Raw genomic sequence first — 16960 nt, forward strand, 5'->3', positions numbered from 1 at the left:
TGTTAATTCCCTAAAGACTGTCTCCTGAAGATTAGATTTCAAAACGGCCCACCTGAATTTCTTCTCAACCCGTTACGAATGGTACCTTCATTCCGTACTTAGCTCAGTAAAGTTTAACAAAACAAAGTAACTATATCTTATTTTTTTTCTCTTAAACTCTCATCTACCTATTCTAGTTCTCTTGGATAAATAACGTACCAAACATTCTTTAAAACGTAGCCTTGATGATAATAAAAGTGTTTTCTTTGAAGCCGTGCATCTTTTTCTAATGTTGAAAGAATGAAAAAATTTTGTTTGGCCTGAAGCCGGAAGATGATTCAAGCACATTTTTTCCCACTTATACATAAGGATAAACTTGAGAATTTATTCTTCAAAGGAAAAATATAAAGTATAAGAGTATTTGACTCTAGTTATAAAATGAATATTTCTAGAAAATTTTTTTAAATTAATTAATTTATTTGTGGCTGCATTGGGTCTTCATTGCTGTGCTCAGGCTTTCTCTAGTTGCAGTGAGCAGGGGCTATTCTTTGTTGCAGCGTGAGGGCTTCTTATTGCAGTGGCTTCTCTTGTTGCAGAGCACAGGCTCTAGGCATGAGGGCTTCCGTAGTTGTGGCACATGGACTCAGTAGTTGTGGCTCGCAGGCTCTAGAGCATAGGCTCAGTAGTTGTGGCACACAGGGCTTATTTGCTCCGCAGCATGTGGGATCTTCCTGGACCAGGGCTCAAACCTGTGTCCCCTGCATCGGCAGGCGGATTCTTAACCACTGAACCGCCAGGGAAGTCCCTAGAAATTTTTAAGAAGAACAAATGCCCTTGGGACTTTATCTCAAATACATTAAATTTATTCTTATTTACTTTAGCTTTACCTTGTAAAATCTCAACATGAAAAAAATGTGAATTGTCACACGTTAATAATCTACATTAAAAACATTTAAGGACATCCTTCTCAGACTCTAAATTCATTTAAAAATTATTAATAACAAAGCACTAAATTCTTGTAATGGTTCACAAGCAAAAAAGACTGAATACTACTGGTATAGATGATTTGTTTAATGCCATGGTTTTCAAGCTGTGTTCCCATGGAATACCTGTGTTCCACCTTCTGTGTGCATCTGTCCTGCCACAGAAACTGAACAGTGGGTATGTCCCAATTCATAAAGAAATTATTATAATTTCATCAATTTTGTCCTTTTGTCTCATAAATATCTGGTATCTGCTATCCCTCTGTCTGCTAGCAATTTCTGGCAATCGACAAAATGAATAGAGAGCAAATCAATATTAACAAAGATGTTCAGAAACAATGGATTATCCTCCGTTTAGCACTGTTTGAATACAGGTACATGCTCATGATGGTAGTGTTGTTGTTATATAATCATATTCTCTGCTAGTAAAATTGGTCCTAATTCAAATTTGCAGTTAAATAAAGTCATTTCTTGGTTATTTCATGAAAAGAATAAGTGCTGAGCCATCCAAGCACATTTCAGAGTTAATGACTTAATGTGTAAAATCTAGAAGGATTTATCCAAGGAAAAGTTGTGTTAGACCTGCTGAAAGTAAAATTTCAAGTTAAATAAATAGCTTGTATATGTAGGAAGTAAAAGGAAGAAAGAGACTTTTTTTTTAAATTTATTTAAGGCTAAACATACTAGTGTTCTGCATCCAAAAGTAGTCTTCCTTTGACAGAAATACATTTTTAGCGTGAAAGTGAGCACTGTATCTAAAAGCTACTACTTCTTCCTTCAGAACCTCTATCGCCAGGCCATGGAAGAAGCCAAGAAAGAAGGCTGTGACTTAAGAAGTGACGCCATTCCCATCATAGCTGCCAAGGCCTCCCGGGATATTGCCAGTGATGTAAGAGTTGATCACATCCTTACGTTTGTTACCAACAGGCCAGCCACCTGCATAGGGAATCACACTCTTGGGACACAGCTGGAAGTCTCTGTAGTCATCATCCATCTTAACTGCCTTCATTGCACAGGCAGATAAATTGAGGCTTTGAGACAGTAGGTAACCTGCCCAAGATTACAAGTTTCATAGAGGCACACTGGGATATGGTTCCTTTGTTGCTCATCTTTTGGTCTTTGCTTAGTAAGACTGAGTGCCTTGGTCAAAGTTAAATGGACATATGTTGAGCTACTCATGAAACCTCATGAGCTCTCCTCAGGCTACACTCAAGGCAAAGATGCCAATAAAGAAGCAAGCTTAATTGAGTTCCCCATGACTTGAGGAAGGACATAGGATAGCAAAAAAGTTAAACGTCTCTGCTATGGGGCCCACAAAAATCAACATTCCTTTACCCTAAAAATTAATACATCAGGTTCCTGGACAACTTAAATATTAAGAGTAAATATTAAGAGTAGCAAAATTGTCCATTTTGATAGGTTTTTCTTTTAAATCATAATAAAAATACATAACAAAATTCACTGTCTTTACCATTTTCAGTATATAGTCTAGTATAATTAAGTATATTTATGCTATTGTACAACAGACATCCAGAACTTTTTCATCTTGCAAAACTGAAACGCTATGCTCATTATCAACAAAAATTATCCATTTTAAAACTACTCCTTCCAGTTTATTTGTGCAGAGGACAAATTATTTCTCAGAATGCCTTAAAAAAAAGAAAATTAATGAGCCATGTAAACAATTCCCTCCAATATGTTCTCACTTGGGTCCACTCACATGACCAACTTCTGAGAAACTGCTTGTCACTGTAATTGAGCTCATTCAGTGTTCACTTTTTGTTTTCGTTTTTGGTTTTGGTTTTTTTTGCGGTACGCGGGCCTCTCACTGTCGCGGACTCTCCCGCCGCGGAGCACAGGCTCCGGACGCGCAGGCCCAGAGGCCATGGCCCACGGGCCCAGCCACTCCGCAGCATGTGGGATCCTCCCGGACCAGGGCACGAACCCGTGTCCCCTGCATCAGCAGGCGGACTCTCAACCACTGCGCCACCAGGGAAGCCCAGTGTTCACTTTTTAATCACTTTTTTTGTGATTAAAACACCTAATTTTCTAGCATAATATAAAGGAATCAATGTGGAGTTATTCTCTATAGAGGTGTGGAAATGAGCACCGTATCTTCTTTTTTGGGTGAAAGCATGCCCCAGTGTGTAGCATCACAGCATCATGTTTGATGAAATTCCCCTGATGTCTTGAGGATTTCATAGAAAAGCATCACCACAGAGAGAGCAACTGGGACCAGCCCTTGCCACTTCCTCCTCATTTACTGGGTTCTTTTCTTTCAGTACAAATACAAAGAAACTTATCGTAAGCAGTTGGGTCACCATATTGGTGCCCGGATGATACATGATGACCCCAAGATGATGTGGTCCCTCCACATTGCCAAAATGCAGAGTGACCGTGAGTACAAGAAAGATTTTGAAAAATATAAGACCAGGTTCAGCAGCCCAGTGGACACGCTTGGTATCGTTTTGGCCAAGAAATGTCAGACCTTGGTCAGTGATGTGGACTATAAACATCCTCTGCATGAGTGGACCTGCCTGCCCGACCAGAATGATGTCATCCATGCTCGGAAAGCTTATGACCTCCAGAGTGATGTGAGTACCCCCAATGCTGCTTCTGCATACTAGTGTTAACAATAATAATAATAACAACAGCAACAATAATACTAGTGCAATAATAATAATACAGTTAGCATGCCCTATTGAGAGTAAAATAAAATAATTAGGATATATCTCATATTATTATCTCTAGAACACCACATTACACACTTCATATTTTGTGATTTTGAAGATGAAAATAAAGGCAAGAGTTTTTTTAAAATCTCCCATCATAAGAAAAAAAAAGTGTAGGTATGGTGATCATTTCGCCATATACACACATACTGAATCATGATATTGTACACCTGAAACTAGTATATGTCAATTATATCTCAATTAAAAATGCAAATCAAGAGCGTGATTTGTAAAACTTAACATTACTATGTGTTGAAACTCACAACTATAGTTGAATTTCACCTCCTTTCCCTTTAAAAAAAAAAAAGGCAAAAGTTTTTGTGACTGCAACACTTACACAGCATTGGTCTAAGTATGCAGTCTTTTGGGGAGCTATTAGAACACATTTTCCAAAGCTAAAGAAACTCTGCTCTTGTGTAAAAAGTCTTGTAATACCCTCAAGGGCAGGACTGTGTTTTTACTTTTCAAAAAAGATCTTTCATCATTCCTAGTACAATCCTCTGTGCCAAAAAATGCTTAGGAAAAAAATGTACTCAGGATTCAATAATGCTTCTGAATGAGTGATTGTGATGGCAGCTTTACCTGTTCATCAGTGCTTTTGTGTTTCTCTAGTATGATCCATTTTGTGACTGTGAATCTGAACAATTAATTAATAAAAGTGTTTCTTGTTGGTTGATTTGAAGAATTTGTATAAGTCAGACCTTGAATGGATGAAAGGCATTGGCTGGGTTCCAATTGGCTCTGTGGAAATAGTTAAAGCCAAGAGGGCTGGAGAGATACTGAGTGATAACATCTACCGCCAGCGTCCAGATACACTGAAATTTACCAGCATAACTGACTCCCTGGAGCAGGTGCTGGCCAAGAACAACGCTATAAACATGAGTAAGGTGAGTCTTCACTCCTCACCATTGGGTATGGGAATTTACCATAGAATGAAGTAAAAATTCTGACATGTTACTACATTTTAAAGATTCCTATAGGATTTACAATACCTTTTAAAATGATTTTCCCATTATAACACCATAGTTACTTAGTAATACTTCAGAATAGTAAACTGATGTTAAAAATACCATATGCTGTAATTATTTCACAATTATAGATATTAAATTCTGCAACTCAATTATACTTTTCAGAACTGTTAAAAAATTTTAATAAGAAACAGTAAAAACTCTGAGTCAATGAAAAAGTGAGCTAAATACTCTTGGAAATAGTAATTTATCTACATGAAAGGTAGGAATTTATGCAACTTTAGTAATTTTATTTCTACTTTGTACAGAAGAGAGGTGACTGGCACATAATCAAAAGAAAAACTGTCTGTGAACTCCAAAATAATTTTTCTCATTTTTTTTTCATAGCACTTATATACTGAAGCCTGGGACAATGACAAGAAAACAATCCATGTCATGCCTGATACACCAGAAATCATGCTAGCCAAACTCAACCGAATAAACTACAGTAATGTGAGTAAACTACTGATCATACCATGAAGAGAAAGGCAAAAATGAACTATTGTAATAATATCCTTAGTGAAACCTTTTGACTAATTTATTGTACATTCTCCAGAACAACACTGTCAATAAAAGAGATAGTTCTCCCTTGATTCAAGAGATAGTTTTCCCTTGATTCAATTTTGGTCTCTGTGGTAGGTCCACAAAGTAGACTAGCCTTTTATGAAGATGATACCAGAGAATGAAATGATTTTGGGGAAGTATCCCAATAGGGAATATACTCTTAAAGCCTTCCCCTACAGGTCAGTGTGGTTATCAAGTCATTATTTTATTCAACTATTTAGCAGGCAGTCACTAGGTTAAAACAGTGAGTTACCGTACTGTGTATTCTTTTGCCACTTCATTGTGTTCTGGTTACCATTTAATGTTATTTGCAAGCATTTTCCTAGCCATCTCCTTCAGGACCAACATTTTCATCAGAGTGAAGATTCTGAAACCCTAGTCTACACAGATCAATCAAGGTCTGTGATGATAATCCATGGTAGAATGGGAGAAAATAAGGACAACGCATTGAGTTGTTCACAAATCCAAATATATTCAATTTAAAAATACTGTATTTATTCCTTCTCCTTCTTTGGCATGAAAATGGCCTTCCTTTTATATTAAGATCATAACAATAAATAGCTGGGTTTTTGTTTTTTACAGTTTTGTTTGCTTGGCAAAACAAAATTTTAGCAACCTGATGCTGATTTCCCCAAAAAACTTTTTAGATCTACTAATCAATAAAACATCAAAGTTTAAACCATGTGCCTTAAAATCCTTGAGCACCTATGAAAGTTTTCTACAAACTCATACTAATACTTAATTCTGTGTAGTTTAAATGAGGACAGAGAAAGCTTAGTAATAAATAGTTTCATTTTTTATGAAAGGAGTAACAATTGATCAATTCTTTTTTCTGCAGAAACTTTATAAACTTGCTTTGGAAGAGTCAAAGAAGGAAGGCTATGACTTGCGCGTGGATGCCATTCCAATCCAAGCAGCCAAGGCATCAAGAAATATTGCTAGTGATGTAAGTTGATGTTTTTGGAAGAGGCATTTCTTACTCAAAGATGTTAACAAATGGCAGCTTTTACAGCTTTTCTTGCCAGAAATTTAGCCTGCAAGTCTCAATTTCCTTTAACGACTCCCCCATGTACAAAGTGGCAAGTGAAAACAAAGAAAACAAAAGATACTATATCCAGTATACCTGCTAATCTGTCAAAGATGGAGTTATGTTCTTTAAAAATAAGTGTCTTATGAACACTAAAAATGGGCTCATATTTTATTTTTTTATTTTTTTTTTAATTTTTTTTTTTTGCGGTACGTGGGCCTCTCACTGTTGTGGCCTCTCCCGTTGCGGAGCACAGGCTCCGGACGCAGGCTCAGCGGCCATGGCTCACGGGCCCAGCTGCTCTGCGGCATGTGGGATCCTCCCGGACCGGGGCACAAACCCGTGTCCCCTGCATCGGCAGGCGGACTCTCAACCACTGCGCCACCAGGGAAGCCCTGGGCTCATATTTTTGAGCCTCAGAAGTTGAGCAGCTGATAACCGAGACGTTTGTAAAAAACATTGTTGTTAAAGACGTTGGTAGCACATGTAAATCAGCCAACATAAATGTGAACTCTTTCCTACTACTTCTATCCGTTTACTCTGGCATTAAGGGAAGATGTTAATTATGCATACATTTTAGAGTTTTGTTTAATCCTTTGTTGACCTTTAGTGAAGTTCTCCTACCAAGATGCCCATAACTGGACACAAGAACAAGTTGAGAAGTAAGCAAAGCTTTTACTCAGCACCCACTTTCCTCTCCTCTCTAGTCCTTCCTGTGTCATGAGAAACATCTCCTGAGGGTGTCCAGTACCCTCATTCTGTACCAGGGCTCCTTAAGACCCAAATCCAGACTTTCCTTCTTCTGGAAGTGTCCCAGACCTTAGACATATGCTTCATTCCTTCCATTATAAAAACTTTTTCTGGCTGTTAACCTAGAGAAGCCCACACTGTGACCATCTCATGGTAAAATGGACCATAAAGTATTATTCTTGAATTTTAAAAGTAGATAGAGTGTTAACCCAAGGTATTACTCTCTCATGGTTGAAAGTTCAATGACGTTGACAGGCAAATAAGGGAGGTATTTCCTGGTGAAACTTTCTAAATGTAGCCTGTATCCTTGACCACGGAATTCACTATAAATTCTGATTACAAGGGAAATATTCATCATATCAAAACATTTTTAGAAAAAACAGTCATGTCTTTAAATTAAGTAGATGCTCTTTTAAATTGTACAAGATGTTTTATCTTTACTTGTTAAGCAAATGTAAACTAGGCAGTAGAGTTTAGTGGAAGGGGAAAATATTAGGAGTCAGAAGCTCTCCATTCTAGTCTCAGCCCTGCTACCTGCTTATGGTGTGACCTTGAACAAATCACTTAACTCCTGGAGGCTTCAGGTTTCTATTTTATAAAATGGAGTTGATAATATTAAACTTTCTCCCTAACACTAGTGGTGGGGAAAATCAAAAGAAATAATGTGTCTATGAAACTATGAAATGTGATATAAATAAGATGTCCTTATCATGAGACTTATATCTCTATTCTTTTTTCAGTACAAGTACAAGGAAGGCTACCGCAAACAGCTTGGCCACCACATTGGGGTCCAAAATGTTAAGGATGACACCAAGATGATGTGGTTCATCCACATGGCCAAGATCCAGAGTGACCGGCAGTACAAGAAGGACTTTGAGAAGTGGAAGACCAAGTTCAGTAGCCCAGTGGACATGCTGGGAGTGGTGCTGGCCAAGAAGTCCCAGATCCTTGTAAGCGACGTAGACTACAAGAAACCCCTTCATGAATGGACCTGTCTGCCTGATCAGAATGACATCATTCAGGCTCGGAAGGCCTATGACCTTCAGAGTGATGTAAGTGGGTTTAATATTCTTTAGCAAGGTCTCAAGAAGGGGTTCTAACTTTTGTGCTGTGGAATCTTTTGCCAGTCTGGTGAAACCTATGGATAACTTCTCAGGACAGCGTCATGAGATGCATAAAATTACATACACACACACACTGGTTTCAAAAGAAACCGATTACATCGAAATATGGTTATCAAAATATTATACTAAGCAAGGGGAGGGATAAATTAGGAGTTTGGAACTAACAGATACACACTACTGTACATAAAATAGATAAACAGCAAGGACCTACTGTATAGCACAGGGAACTATATTCATATCTTGTAATAACCTATAATGGAAAAGAATCTGAAAAAGAATATATATATATATATAACTGAATTATATATAACTGAATCACTGCTGTATACCTGAAACTAACACAATATTGTAAATCAACTATACTTCAATAAAAAATAATAAAAAATTAAAAATAAATTAAAAATAAATAAAATTAGATTATCAGGAGAAAAAAATTAAACTAAATACGTGACACTTTTTTATTGAAGTGTAGTTGATGTACAATATTATGTCACAGGTGCACAATATAGTGATTCACAATTTTTAAAGGTTATACTCCACGTATAGTTATTATAAAATATTGGCTTTATTCCCTGCATTGTACAATATACCCTTGTAGCTAATTTTATACATAATCGTTTGTACCTCTTAATCCCCTCCTCCTATCTTTCCCCTCCCCCCTTCCCTCTCCCCACTGGTAACCACTAGTTCTCTGTATCTGGGAGTCTCCTTTTTTGTTATATTCACTAGTTTATTGTTTTTTTAGATTCCACATGTAAGTAATATCATACAGTATTTGTCTTTCCCTGTCTGTCTTATTTCAGTTAGCATAATACCTCCAAGTCCATCCCTATTGTTGCAAATGGCAAAATTTCATTCTTTTTTATGGCTGAGTAGTATTCTGTTATGTATATATATAAACGTCTTCTTTATCCATTCATCTCTCGATGGACACTTAGGTTGCTTCTATATATCTTGGCAATTATAATAATACTGATATGAATATTGGGGTACATGTATCTTTTCAAATTTGTGTTTTTGGTTTTTTCAGATGTATACCCAGAAGTGGAATTACTGAGTCATATGGTACTCCTATTTTTAGGTTTTTTGTTTGTTTAATTTTAATTTTTTTATACAACAGGTTCTTATTAGTCATCCATTTTATACACATCAGTGGGTACATGTCAATCCCAATCGCCCAATTCATCACCCCCCCACCCCCCACCACTTTCTCTCATTGGTGTCCATACGTTTGTTCTCTACATCTGTGTCTCAATTTCGGCCCTGCAAACCAGTTCATCTGTACCATTTTTCTAGGTTCCACATATATGCGTTAATATACGATATTTGTTTTTCTCTTTCTGACTTACTTCACTCTGTATGACAGTCTCTAGATCCATCCACGTCTCAACAAATGACCCAATTTCGTTCCTTTTTATGGCTGAGTAATATTCCATTGTATATATGTACCACATCTTCTTTATCCATTCGTTTGTCGATGGGCATTTAGGTTGCTTCCATGACCTGGCTATTGTAAATAGTGCTGCAATGAACATTGGGGTGCATGTGTCTTTTTGAATTATGGTTTTCTCAGTGTATATGCCCAGTAATGGGATTCCTGGGTCATATGGTAGTTCTATTTTTAGTTTTTTAAGGAACCTCCATACTGTTCTCCATAGTGGCTGTATCAATTTACATTCCCACCAACAGTGCAAGAGGGTTCCCTTTTCTCCACACTCTCTCCAGCATTTGTTGTTTGTAGATTTTCTGATGACGCCCATTCTAACTGGTGTGAGGTGGTACCTCATTGTACTTTTGATTTGCATTTCTCTAATAATTAGTGATGTTGAGCAGCTTTTCATGTGCTTCTTGGCCATCTGTATGTCTTCTTTGGAGAAATGTCTATTTAGGTCTGCCCATTTTTGTATGGAGACACAAAAGAACCCAAATAGCCAAAACAGTCTTGCGGGAAAAAAATGGAGCTGGAGGAATCAGACTCCCTGACTTCAGACTATACTACAAAGCTACAGTAATCAACACAATATGGTACTGGCACAAAAACAGAAACATAGATCAATGGAACAAGATAGAAAGCCCAGAGATAAACCCACGGACCTATGGTCAACTAATCTGTGACAAAGGAGGCAAGGATATACAATGGAGAAAAGACAGTCTCTTCAATAAGTGGTGCTGGGAAAACTGGACAGCTACATGTAAAAGAATGAAATTAGAACACTCCCTAACACCATACACAAAAATAAACTCAAAATGGATTAGAGACCTAAATGTAAGACCAGACACTATAAAACTCTTAGTGGGAAACATAGGAAGAACACTCTTTGACATAAATCATAGCAAGATCCTTTTTGATCCACCTCCTAGAGTAATGGAAATAAAAACAAAAATAAACAAATGGGACCTAATGAAACTTCAAAGCTTTTGCACAGCAAGGGAAACCATAAACAAGATGAGAAGACAACCCTCAGAATGGGAGAAAGCATTTGCAAACGAATCAATGGACAAAGGATTAATCTCCAAAATATATAAACAGCTCATGCAGCTCAATATTAAAAAAAACAAACAACCCAATATATTTTTAGTTTTTTGAGAAACCTTCATACTGTTTTCCACAGTGGCTGCACCAATTTACATTCCCCCCAACAGTGTGGTAATATATATGCTTTTTATTAACACATTAAATAAAAAGACCTAGCATTGGGTGTAAAACTAGCTTAATTTCAAAGAAGTGATGAACATAAATATGCAAGATGTCTGCAACAACTGTAATAAAATATGAAAATATTTATGACTTCTATTGCTGATAAAATTCCATGTAGTGTTAATACTACCATAATCTGTTGCCTATAGTTATAGCTAAAAGAAATGCTATGTTTCAGTTAGAGGTTAATGAAAATAAAGATGTTTTTTCTATCTAAGTTCATTGATGCCAGGTTAAGAAATCCTGATTTAATGCAACCGGATTTTCCAAATGAATTTATTGCATTATCATTTTTCTGACTACTTAACTTATAGAAAATATCTATTATAGCTTGTGGAAGGAAATATAAGAATGAGTTATATATATCAAGACAATTTTTCTAAGAAGCTGAAAACAGTGTCTCCCTAGAAATATGTTAAGTATTTTTGTTGTCAGCCAGTAGATTGTCCTTGGGACTCAAATACTACCTTACTGGTATAGTAGCTCCTTGTTTTTTGATCAGGCTCTGACAAGTAGTCACTTTTGGAAGAATGATAAAAGTGGTGGCATTGTAAAAAAGAGTTTCGCAAAAAGCCATAAAAACAAAAAGAATTGTTACTCTTACTTTTGAGAAAAATTCTCCTTCAGCCAATTTATTTAAGTTCAAAGAAGAAACATGAAAGCAGGATAAAATATCGGTTTTTTTTTACTTGAACTACAACACAAGAAGAGGGACTGAGGATAAGTAAGAGTAAAAATATATATACTCTTTGGCTTAGAAACATGAGTATAGAATCATCTGAAAAAAGATCCCTTTTTGTTGTCCCGAGAAAACACGTGGATTTAGCATGTGGAAGTGTTCATCCTTTCTTTTGGTGCACAATGGCTGTGAAGGCCCCTGCCCAAAGAGATAGGAACAAACTATACTCTAACAGAGAATTATTCCCATACAAAGAGGTATAGGCAATCAAATCAGAGAATAAACACTTTGTATCGGGAGGCAGGCAGGAATTTCCTTAAAATGGTTTTTCATTGATGAAATCACATATTATTAGAGATTTCATAGGTCTTTAAAACAGCAAACATTGACTACCTTCAGGGACAAAGTGCTGGACTAGCCATTCTACACCAAAGTAAGGCAGTCCTGTGTCTTCCCCGAAATTTACACAAGATGCAGAATTATACACCATCTGTATACACCATGCTAAATCAAGATTAGACATCAGGCTGTGGAGGTAATTTCTGCACATATTTGACATTGTTTCATTTTCAGGCTATTTACAAGGCTGATCTTGAGTGGCTGAGAGGCATTGGGTGGGTGCCCATTGGCTCTGTGGAGGTCGAGAATGTGAAGAGAGCAGGAGAAATCCTGAGTGACAGGAAGTACCGCCAGCCTGCAGACCAGCTCAAGTTCACATGCATTACAGACACCCCAGAGATTGTCCTGGCAAAGAATAATGCCCTGACCATGAGCAAGGTGAGTCTCCAGCTTTTGCCAGTTGCCGGTGTCATACCTTCCACAGACTGGGTTTATAAAGTGAGAAATGTCCTAGAGAATTTCCAGAGAAAGGAGAGGTGATGGGCCTAATTCTCATGCAGGCCTTCAACAGAGCATGTGCTTGAATCCTAGTTGGACCTGCATGCTTCTCTCAACCCTGTGTCCCCTCATTCTCTGGGTGGGTGAGGAAGTACAGCCTAGGACAATTTCTCTGCAGTAAGGCATACACTCTTCTGAGCAGTGACCCAGAGACATCCACAAATGCACTACTTTTCTCTACACATTCTGCTTGGCACAGCAGACTCAAGGCATCAGCATCTCTTTATCCATCCTGTAAAAAAAATATACAGTCATTTTGCATTTTGTTCAGAAGTCTTGGAAACACAGTGTGCATAGCAGTGCCAGTGCACAACTCAAATTACTTGCTTCCAAAACCATAGGTGGTAGAAATCCCACTTTGGAAAGTGAGATGTTATTGCTGCTTTCATTTTTATTGTACAAGATCGATGATCACTTTTTCCCTCCAGAGTGCTGGCAATCTGTTTATTTATACTCGGCTAATTTCTTTATCCAACAGGTAGGCCCTTAATATGCACAGCTGAGATTGAATTGAACTTTTCTGAATTCTCCCACACCTGCCTGAATGTCTTCCAAATATCTGGGTAGTAAGAATGAGGGCTCAGTGCAGAATATGAAATTGACTCTCAGATAGCAAACTCCAACGTCTGGGATATTAAAACTCCAGAAACTCTATTCTGTACCACACTCATCAACAGCAGTCACAGTGATAATAACAATAGGAAACATAAAATTTGTTGAGTGCCTACTATGACTCAAGCACTTTACATATGTTACAGTTAATCTCGAAAAAATACTCAATAAAGTAATACACCAATTTCACCCCAACTTAAAAAAAAAAGAGGTAAGTATAAAGTTTAAAAAAATACTTAATGAGAAAGATATGATTATCCCCCTCCAAAAAATGAGGCATGTGAGGCTATGTACCTTTCTCAAGATCACACAGCTTGGACATCAGGGAGTTGGGTTTGACCTTGGGATTGATTCTGAAGTCTAGGGATTTCTACTATATCATAGTTCTATAGCCAAGCTCCATCCTTGAAGGTTCTGTGAGTAAGCTTGAGAGTCACTGGATGAAAAGAATCAATAATTGAGATCATGATGTTGCTTTATATTGGCTATGAAACGATCATATGTCTGTTTAAATATTGCCATGATTTACTCTCCCCATACCCTTTTGCTTCCCTCACCTCCACATAAGTTTTCAAAGGCTATTTTACAGTTAAATGAGTTAAATTTTATAATAACTGCAATGTTTTGGCTTTAACAAAGGGTTTTACCTCACCTCCCCCATAGCATTTATATACAGAAGCCTGGGATACTGACAAAACCTCCATCCACGTGATGCCGGACACCCCAGAAATCAAGCTGGCCAAGAGCAATTCTGCCAATATAAGCCAAGTAAGAGATTTCCTGATTGTTAAGTCAGCCTTTAGTCTAGGAGTAATTAAAATACTTTTCCCATCTTACCACCTTCCTTACTGGAAGTGGCCTGTTAACTTTCTATAACTCTTTTCTTTTTCTGTTGTGTATTATCCTCCACCTAGAAACTTTACACCAAGGGATGGGATGAATCAAAGATGAAGGACTATGATCTGAGAGCTGATGCTATTCCCATCAAGAGTGCCAAGGCCTCGAGAGACATTGCCAGTGACGTAAGTGCTCTCTGTCTAACCCCCTTGGTCTCACCTTGCTGAACCACCACAGTGCAGCTGGTGGTCCACAGTTTGTAACTGCTTCCTCATATACCCCTCCAGTCATGCTTCTTACCTTCCAAGACCTTTCCCTTTGTTGTCTCAGAGAAGAAAAACGGATTTTGAAATTGTAGTTAGAGTTGTTGCAGAAAAAGTTTTCAGCAGTGAAGATATATGATTACACTACTGTTACGTTTATGACAGCATAAAACAGTTTAAAATTGTTCAGAGATGTCAAAATATTCAAAATATGAAATTCTTATCCATTTGCTTGTGGGTTTTCATGTTGTCTAATTGTCAGCATGCATATGGTTTTAAAACTGGGCTTTTAAACATATATTTCTTATGTTTTAGTACAAATACAAAGAAGCATATGAGAAACAGAAAGGCCACCACATTGGAGCCCAGAGCATTGAAGATGACCCCAAGATTATGTGTGCCATACATGCAGGGAAGATTCAAAGTGAAAGAGAGTATAAGAAGGATTTCCAGAAGTGGAAGACCAAGTTCAGTAGCCCAGTGGACATGTTAGGCATCTTGCTGGCCAAGAAATGTCAGATTCTGGTCAGTAACGTTGATTATCGAAATTACCTGCATCACTGGACGTGCTTACCTGATCAAAACGACATTATCCAAGCAAGGAAGGCCTATGAACTACAGAGTGATGTACGTAACGTGATCTTTGGGAAAGGAGGAATGGGAGGACATAGATTTGTTAATTGTACAGACAGTGCCTCTGTGGACAGACCCATGGGTTGCTCACTGCACAACCTCAGGGGGAGCCATTCACATTGTTAAAACAAAACCCGTATTTAGGAGTTATGTTATGGGAATCAAAGAACATAGATGAAGAACCCTACTTAGATCATGTCTTCCCTGGCCTAGATTCCAGACTACTTTTTTCATGTCCTTTGTACTGTCTGGCAATGAAAATATATTTCAAATAAGCATAAATTATCTGAACATTTAAAAAATAACTGCCACTCTTGTACTATATCCAAAACACTTAACAGAGTTTCATCCTATTACAGGATGAAAATGAAATGAGATTTGGCACAATATCTTTAAATTGTTTTCCAGTTATATAATTTCTTTGAAATATCAAATAATTACCATGGAATTTAGCATTATTACCATTTTATCCTTATTCATGGCTAGCATAAAAAATTATGCTTTTACAAATTACTCTGTCATGGATATTGAAACCCCTGATTCATGTAAAATCTCGGGTCCTACTTTTTTGGAACCACCATCTCCTGTGCTTATCAACCCCTCAACCCCGTGAACTTACTTTCCAATTAAGGGATGCTATGTCTAGCACTTGGAACAATATTTCTGTCTAATGTCTCTGTAGAATGTGTACAAAGCAGACCTGGATTGGCTGCGTGGCATTGGCTGGATGCCAGAAGGCTCAGTAGAAATGACCAGGGTGAAGGGTGCTCAAGACCTGCTGAATGAAAGACTCTACAGGACACGCCCAGAAGCCTTGAAATTCACTTCCATTGTCGACACGCCAGAGGTTGTCCTGGCAAAAGCCAATTCTCTGCAAATGAGTGAGGTAAGAACCATCCTACCGCCAGGCTCTCCTTTAGCAGGACTATCTTCTCAGAAGATGCCACCCAAACGGAGCATCTGTGGATGAAACAGAGAAAGTAGATTGTTTCTCTTCAAAGACTTAAAGTGCTTGGAGCAACTCTAAGAATCTCTTAGTTTAGTTTAGTGAAGGCACATGCTAAGTAGAACTCTGACAAATGCCAAGGTGCCTTTCCCCTACCTCACACACAGACCTGGAAGCACTAAAATAAAAAATGTCACTCCATTACAACTCAGGAAAGCAAATACTTATTACAAAACCTGTGGCATAATGCTACACGTTAAATGGTAGAACACTGTATTAGTCAGGGTTCTCCAGAGAAACAGAGCTAATAAGAGGTATGAGAGAGAGATTTATTTCATGGAATTGACTCACATGATTGTAGAGGCTGGCAAGTCCAAAGTTTGCAGGGTAGGCCAGCAGCCTCAAGACCCAGGCAGGAGTTGCAGTTCAAGCCCAAGGTAGTCTGCTGGCAGAATTACTCTCGCTCAGGGGTGGTCAGTCTTTTTTCTCTTAAGACCTTCTTAAGTCTACTGGTATAAATGTTAATCTGATCTAAAAAATACCTTCACAGAAACATGTAGAATAATGTTTGACCAAATACCTGGGTACGCTGACCTAGCCAAGCTGACACAAAAAACTAACCACTGCAAACCTATAACAACATTTTCCCAGGTTAAATAGTTGCTAAGGCTTAATGTTCAGATATCCATCTCTATTGCTGTATTAAAATAATATTTTCCTTCTCTCCACAGAAACTATATCAAGAAGCCTGGAATAAAGATAAAAGCAACATAAGCATTCCTTCTGACATGCCAGTCATACTGCAAGCCCAAATCAATGCCATGCACATCAGCAATGTAAGAGGCATAAATATGAAGTGTAAATGTCTTTATGGGACAATATCTGTCAGCTTATGGGGTGTGTTATAATGGACAAATTACCTGCCTTAGAAAGGTTGACAGCTTTGGGTGCTAGATACTTCCTCTTTGGCTACCATTCCCAATGCAGTATGAATGGAAATTCTCTTTCAAACATTAGTTTCGATACATATCTGGGCCCCTGCACTGCAAGAGGTGGGATACCTGAATCTCACTGGTGTCCTTCTTTCAACCTTGAAATCATTGTCCTATATCCAACGTCCACAGCTCAGTTTCATTGTATATTAATTGAGAGGAATGAAATCCCTAGTAAAGTGCCTCTTACACAAGTAAGTATAAGAGATAACAGTCTCTGTTGTCTTGATAGGTTCT

The 16960-nt window shown here is 37.8% G+C and overlaps 1 protein-coding gene and 1 long non-coding RNA gene across 41 annotated transcripts in view; one reads left to right on the top strand and one right to left on the bottom strand.

Annotated features, from left to right (window-relative positions):
- The window catches only part of NEB (nebulin), a 225507-nt gene that overhangs the window by 119827 nt on the left and 88720 nt on the right, over nt 1-16960 (top strand). For all 37 annotated transcript variants that reach the window (XM_067741962.1, XM_067741928.1, XM_067741963.1 and 34 more), the window contains exons 73-84: nt 1744-1851; nt 3245-3556; nt 4378-4581; nt 5050-5154; nt 6104-6211; nt 7783-8094; nt 12117-12320; nt 13716-13820; nt 13967-14074; nt 14468-14779; nt 15468-15671; nt 16463-16567. In XM_067741962.1, the coding sequence (XP_067598063.1) occupies nt 1744-1851; nt 3245-3556; nt 4378-4581; nt 5050-5154; nt 6104-6211; nt 7783-8094; nt 12117-12320; nt 13716-13820; nt 13967-14074; nt 14468-14779; nt 15468-15671; nt 16463-16567 (2187 nt within the window). The remainder of the gene's footprint in view (nt 1-1743; nt 1852-3244; nt 3557-4377; nt 4582-5049; nt 5155-6103; nt 6212-7782; nt 8095-12116; nt 12321-13715; nt 13821-13966; nt 14075-14467; nt 14780-15467; nt 15672-16462; nt 16568-16960) is intronic.
- LOC137226655 (uncharacterized) overlaps nt 1-16960 on the bottom strand; it is a 169694-nt gene that overhangs the window by 86747 nt on the left and 65987 nt on the right. For all 4 annotated transcript variants that reach the window (XR_010944460.1, XR_010944463.1, XR_010944461.1 and 1 more), the window contains 2 exons: nt 13347-15745; nt 9565-12672 (listed from right to left, as the gene is read on the bottom strand). This is a non-coding gene — a long non-coding RNA (uncharacterized lncRNA). The remainder of the gene's footprint in view (nt 1-9564; nt 12673-13346; nt 15746-16960) is intronic.

This window comes from Pseudorca crassidens, chromosome 6, assembly GCF_039906515.1.
Source record: "Pseudorca crassidens isolate mPseCra1 chromosome 6, mPseCra1.hap1, whole genome shotgun sequence".
NCBI classification, from domain to species: Eukaryota; Metazoa; Chordata; class Mammalia; order Artiodactyla; family Delphinidae; genus Pseudorca; species Pseudorca crassidens.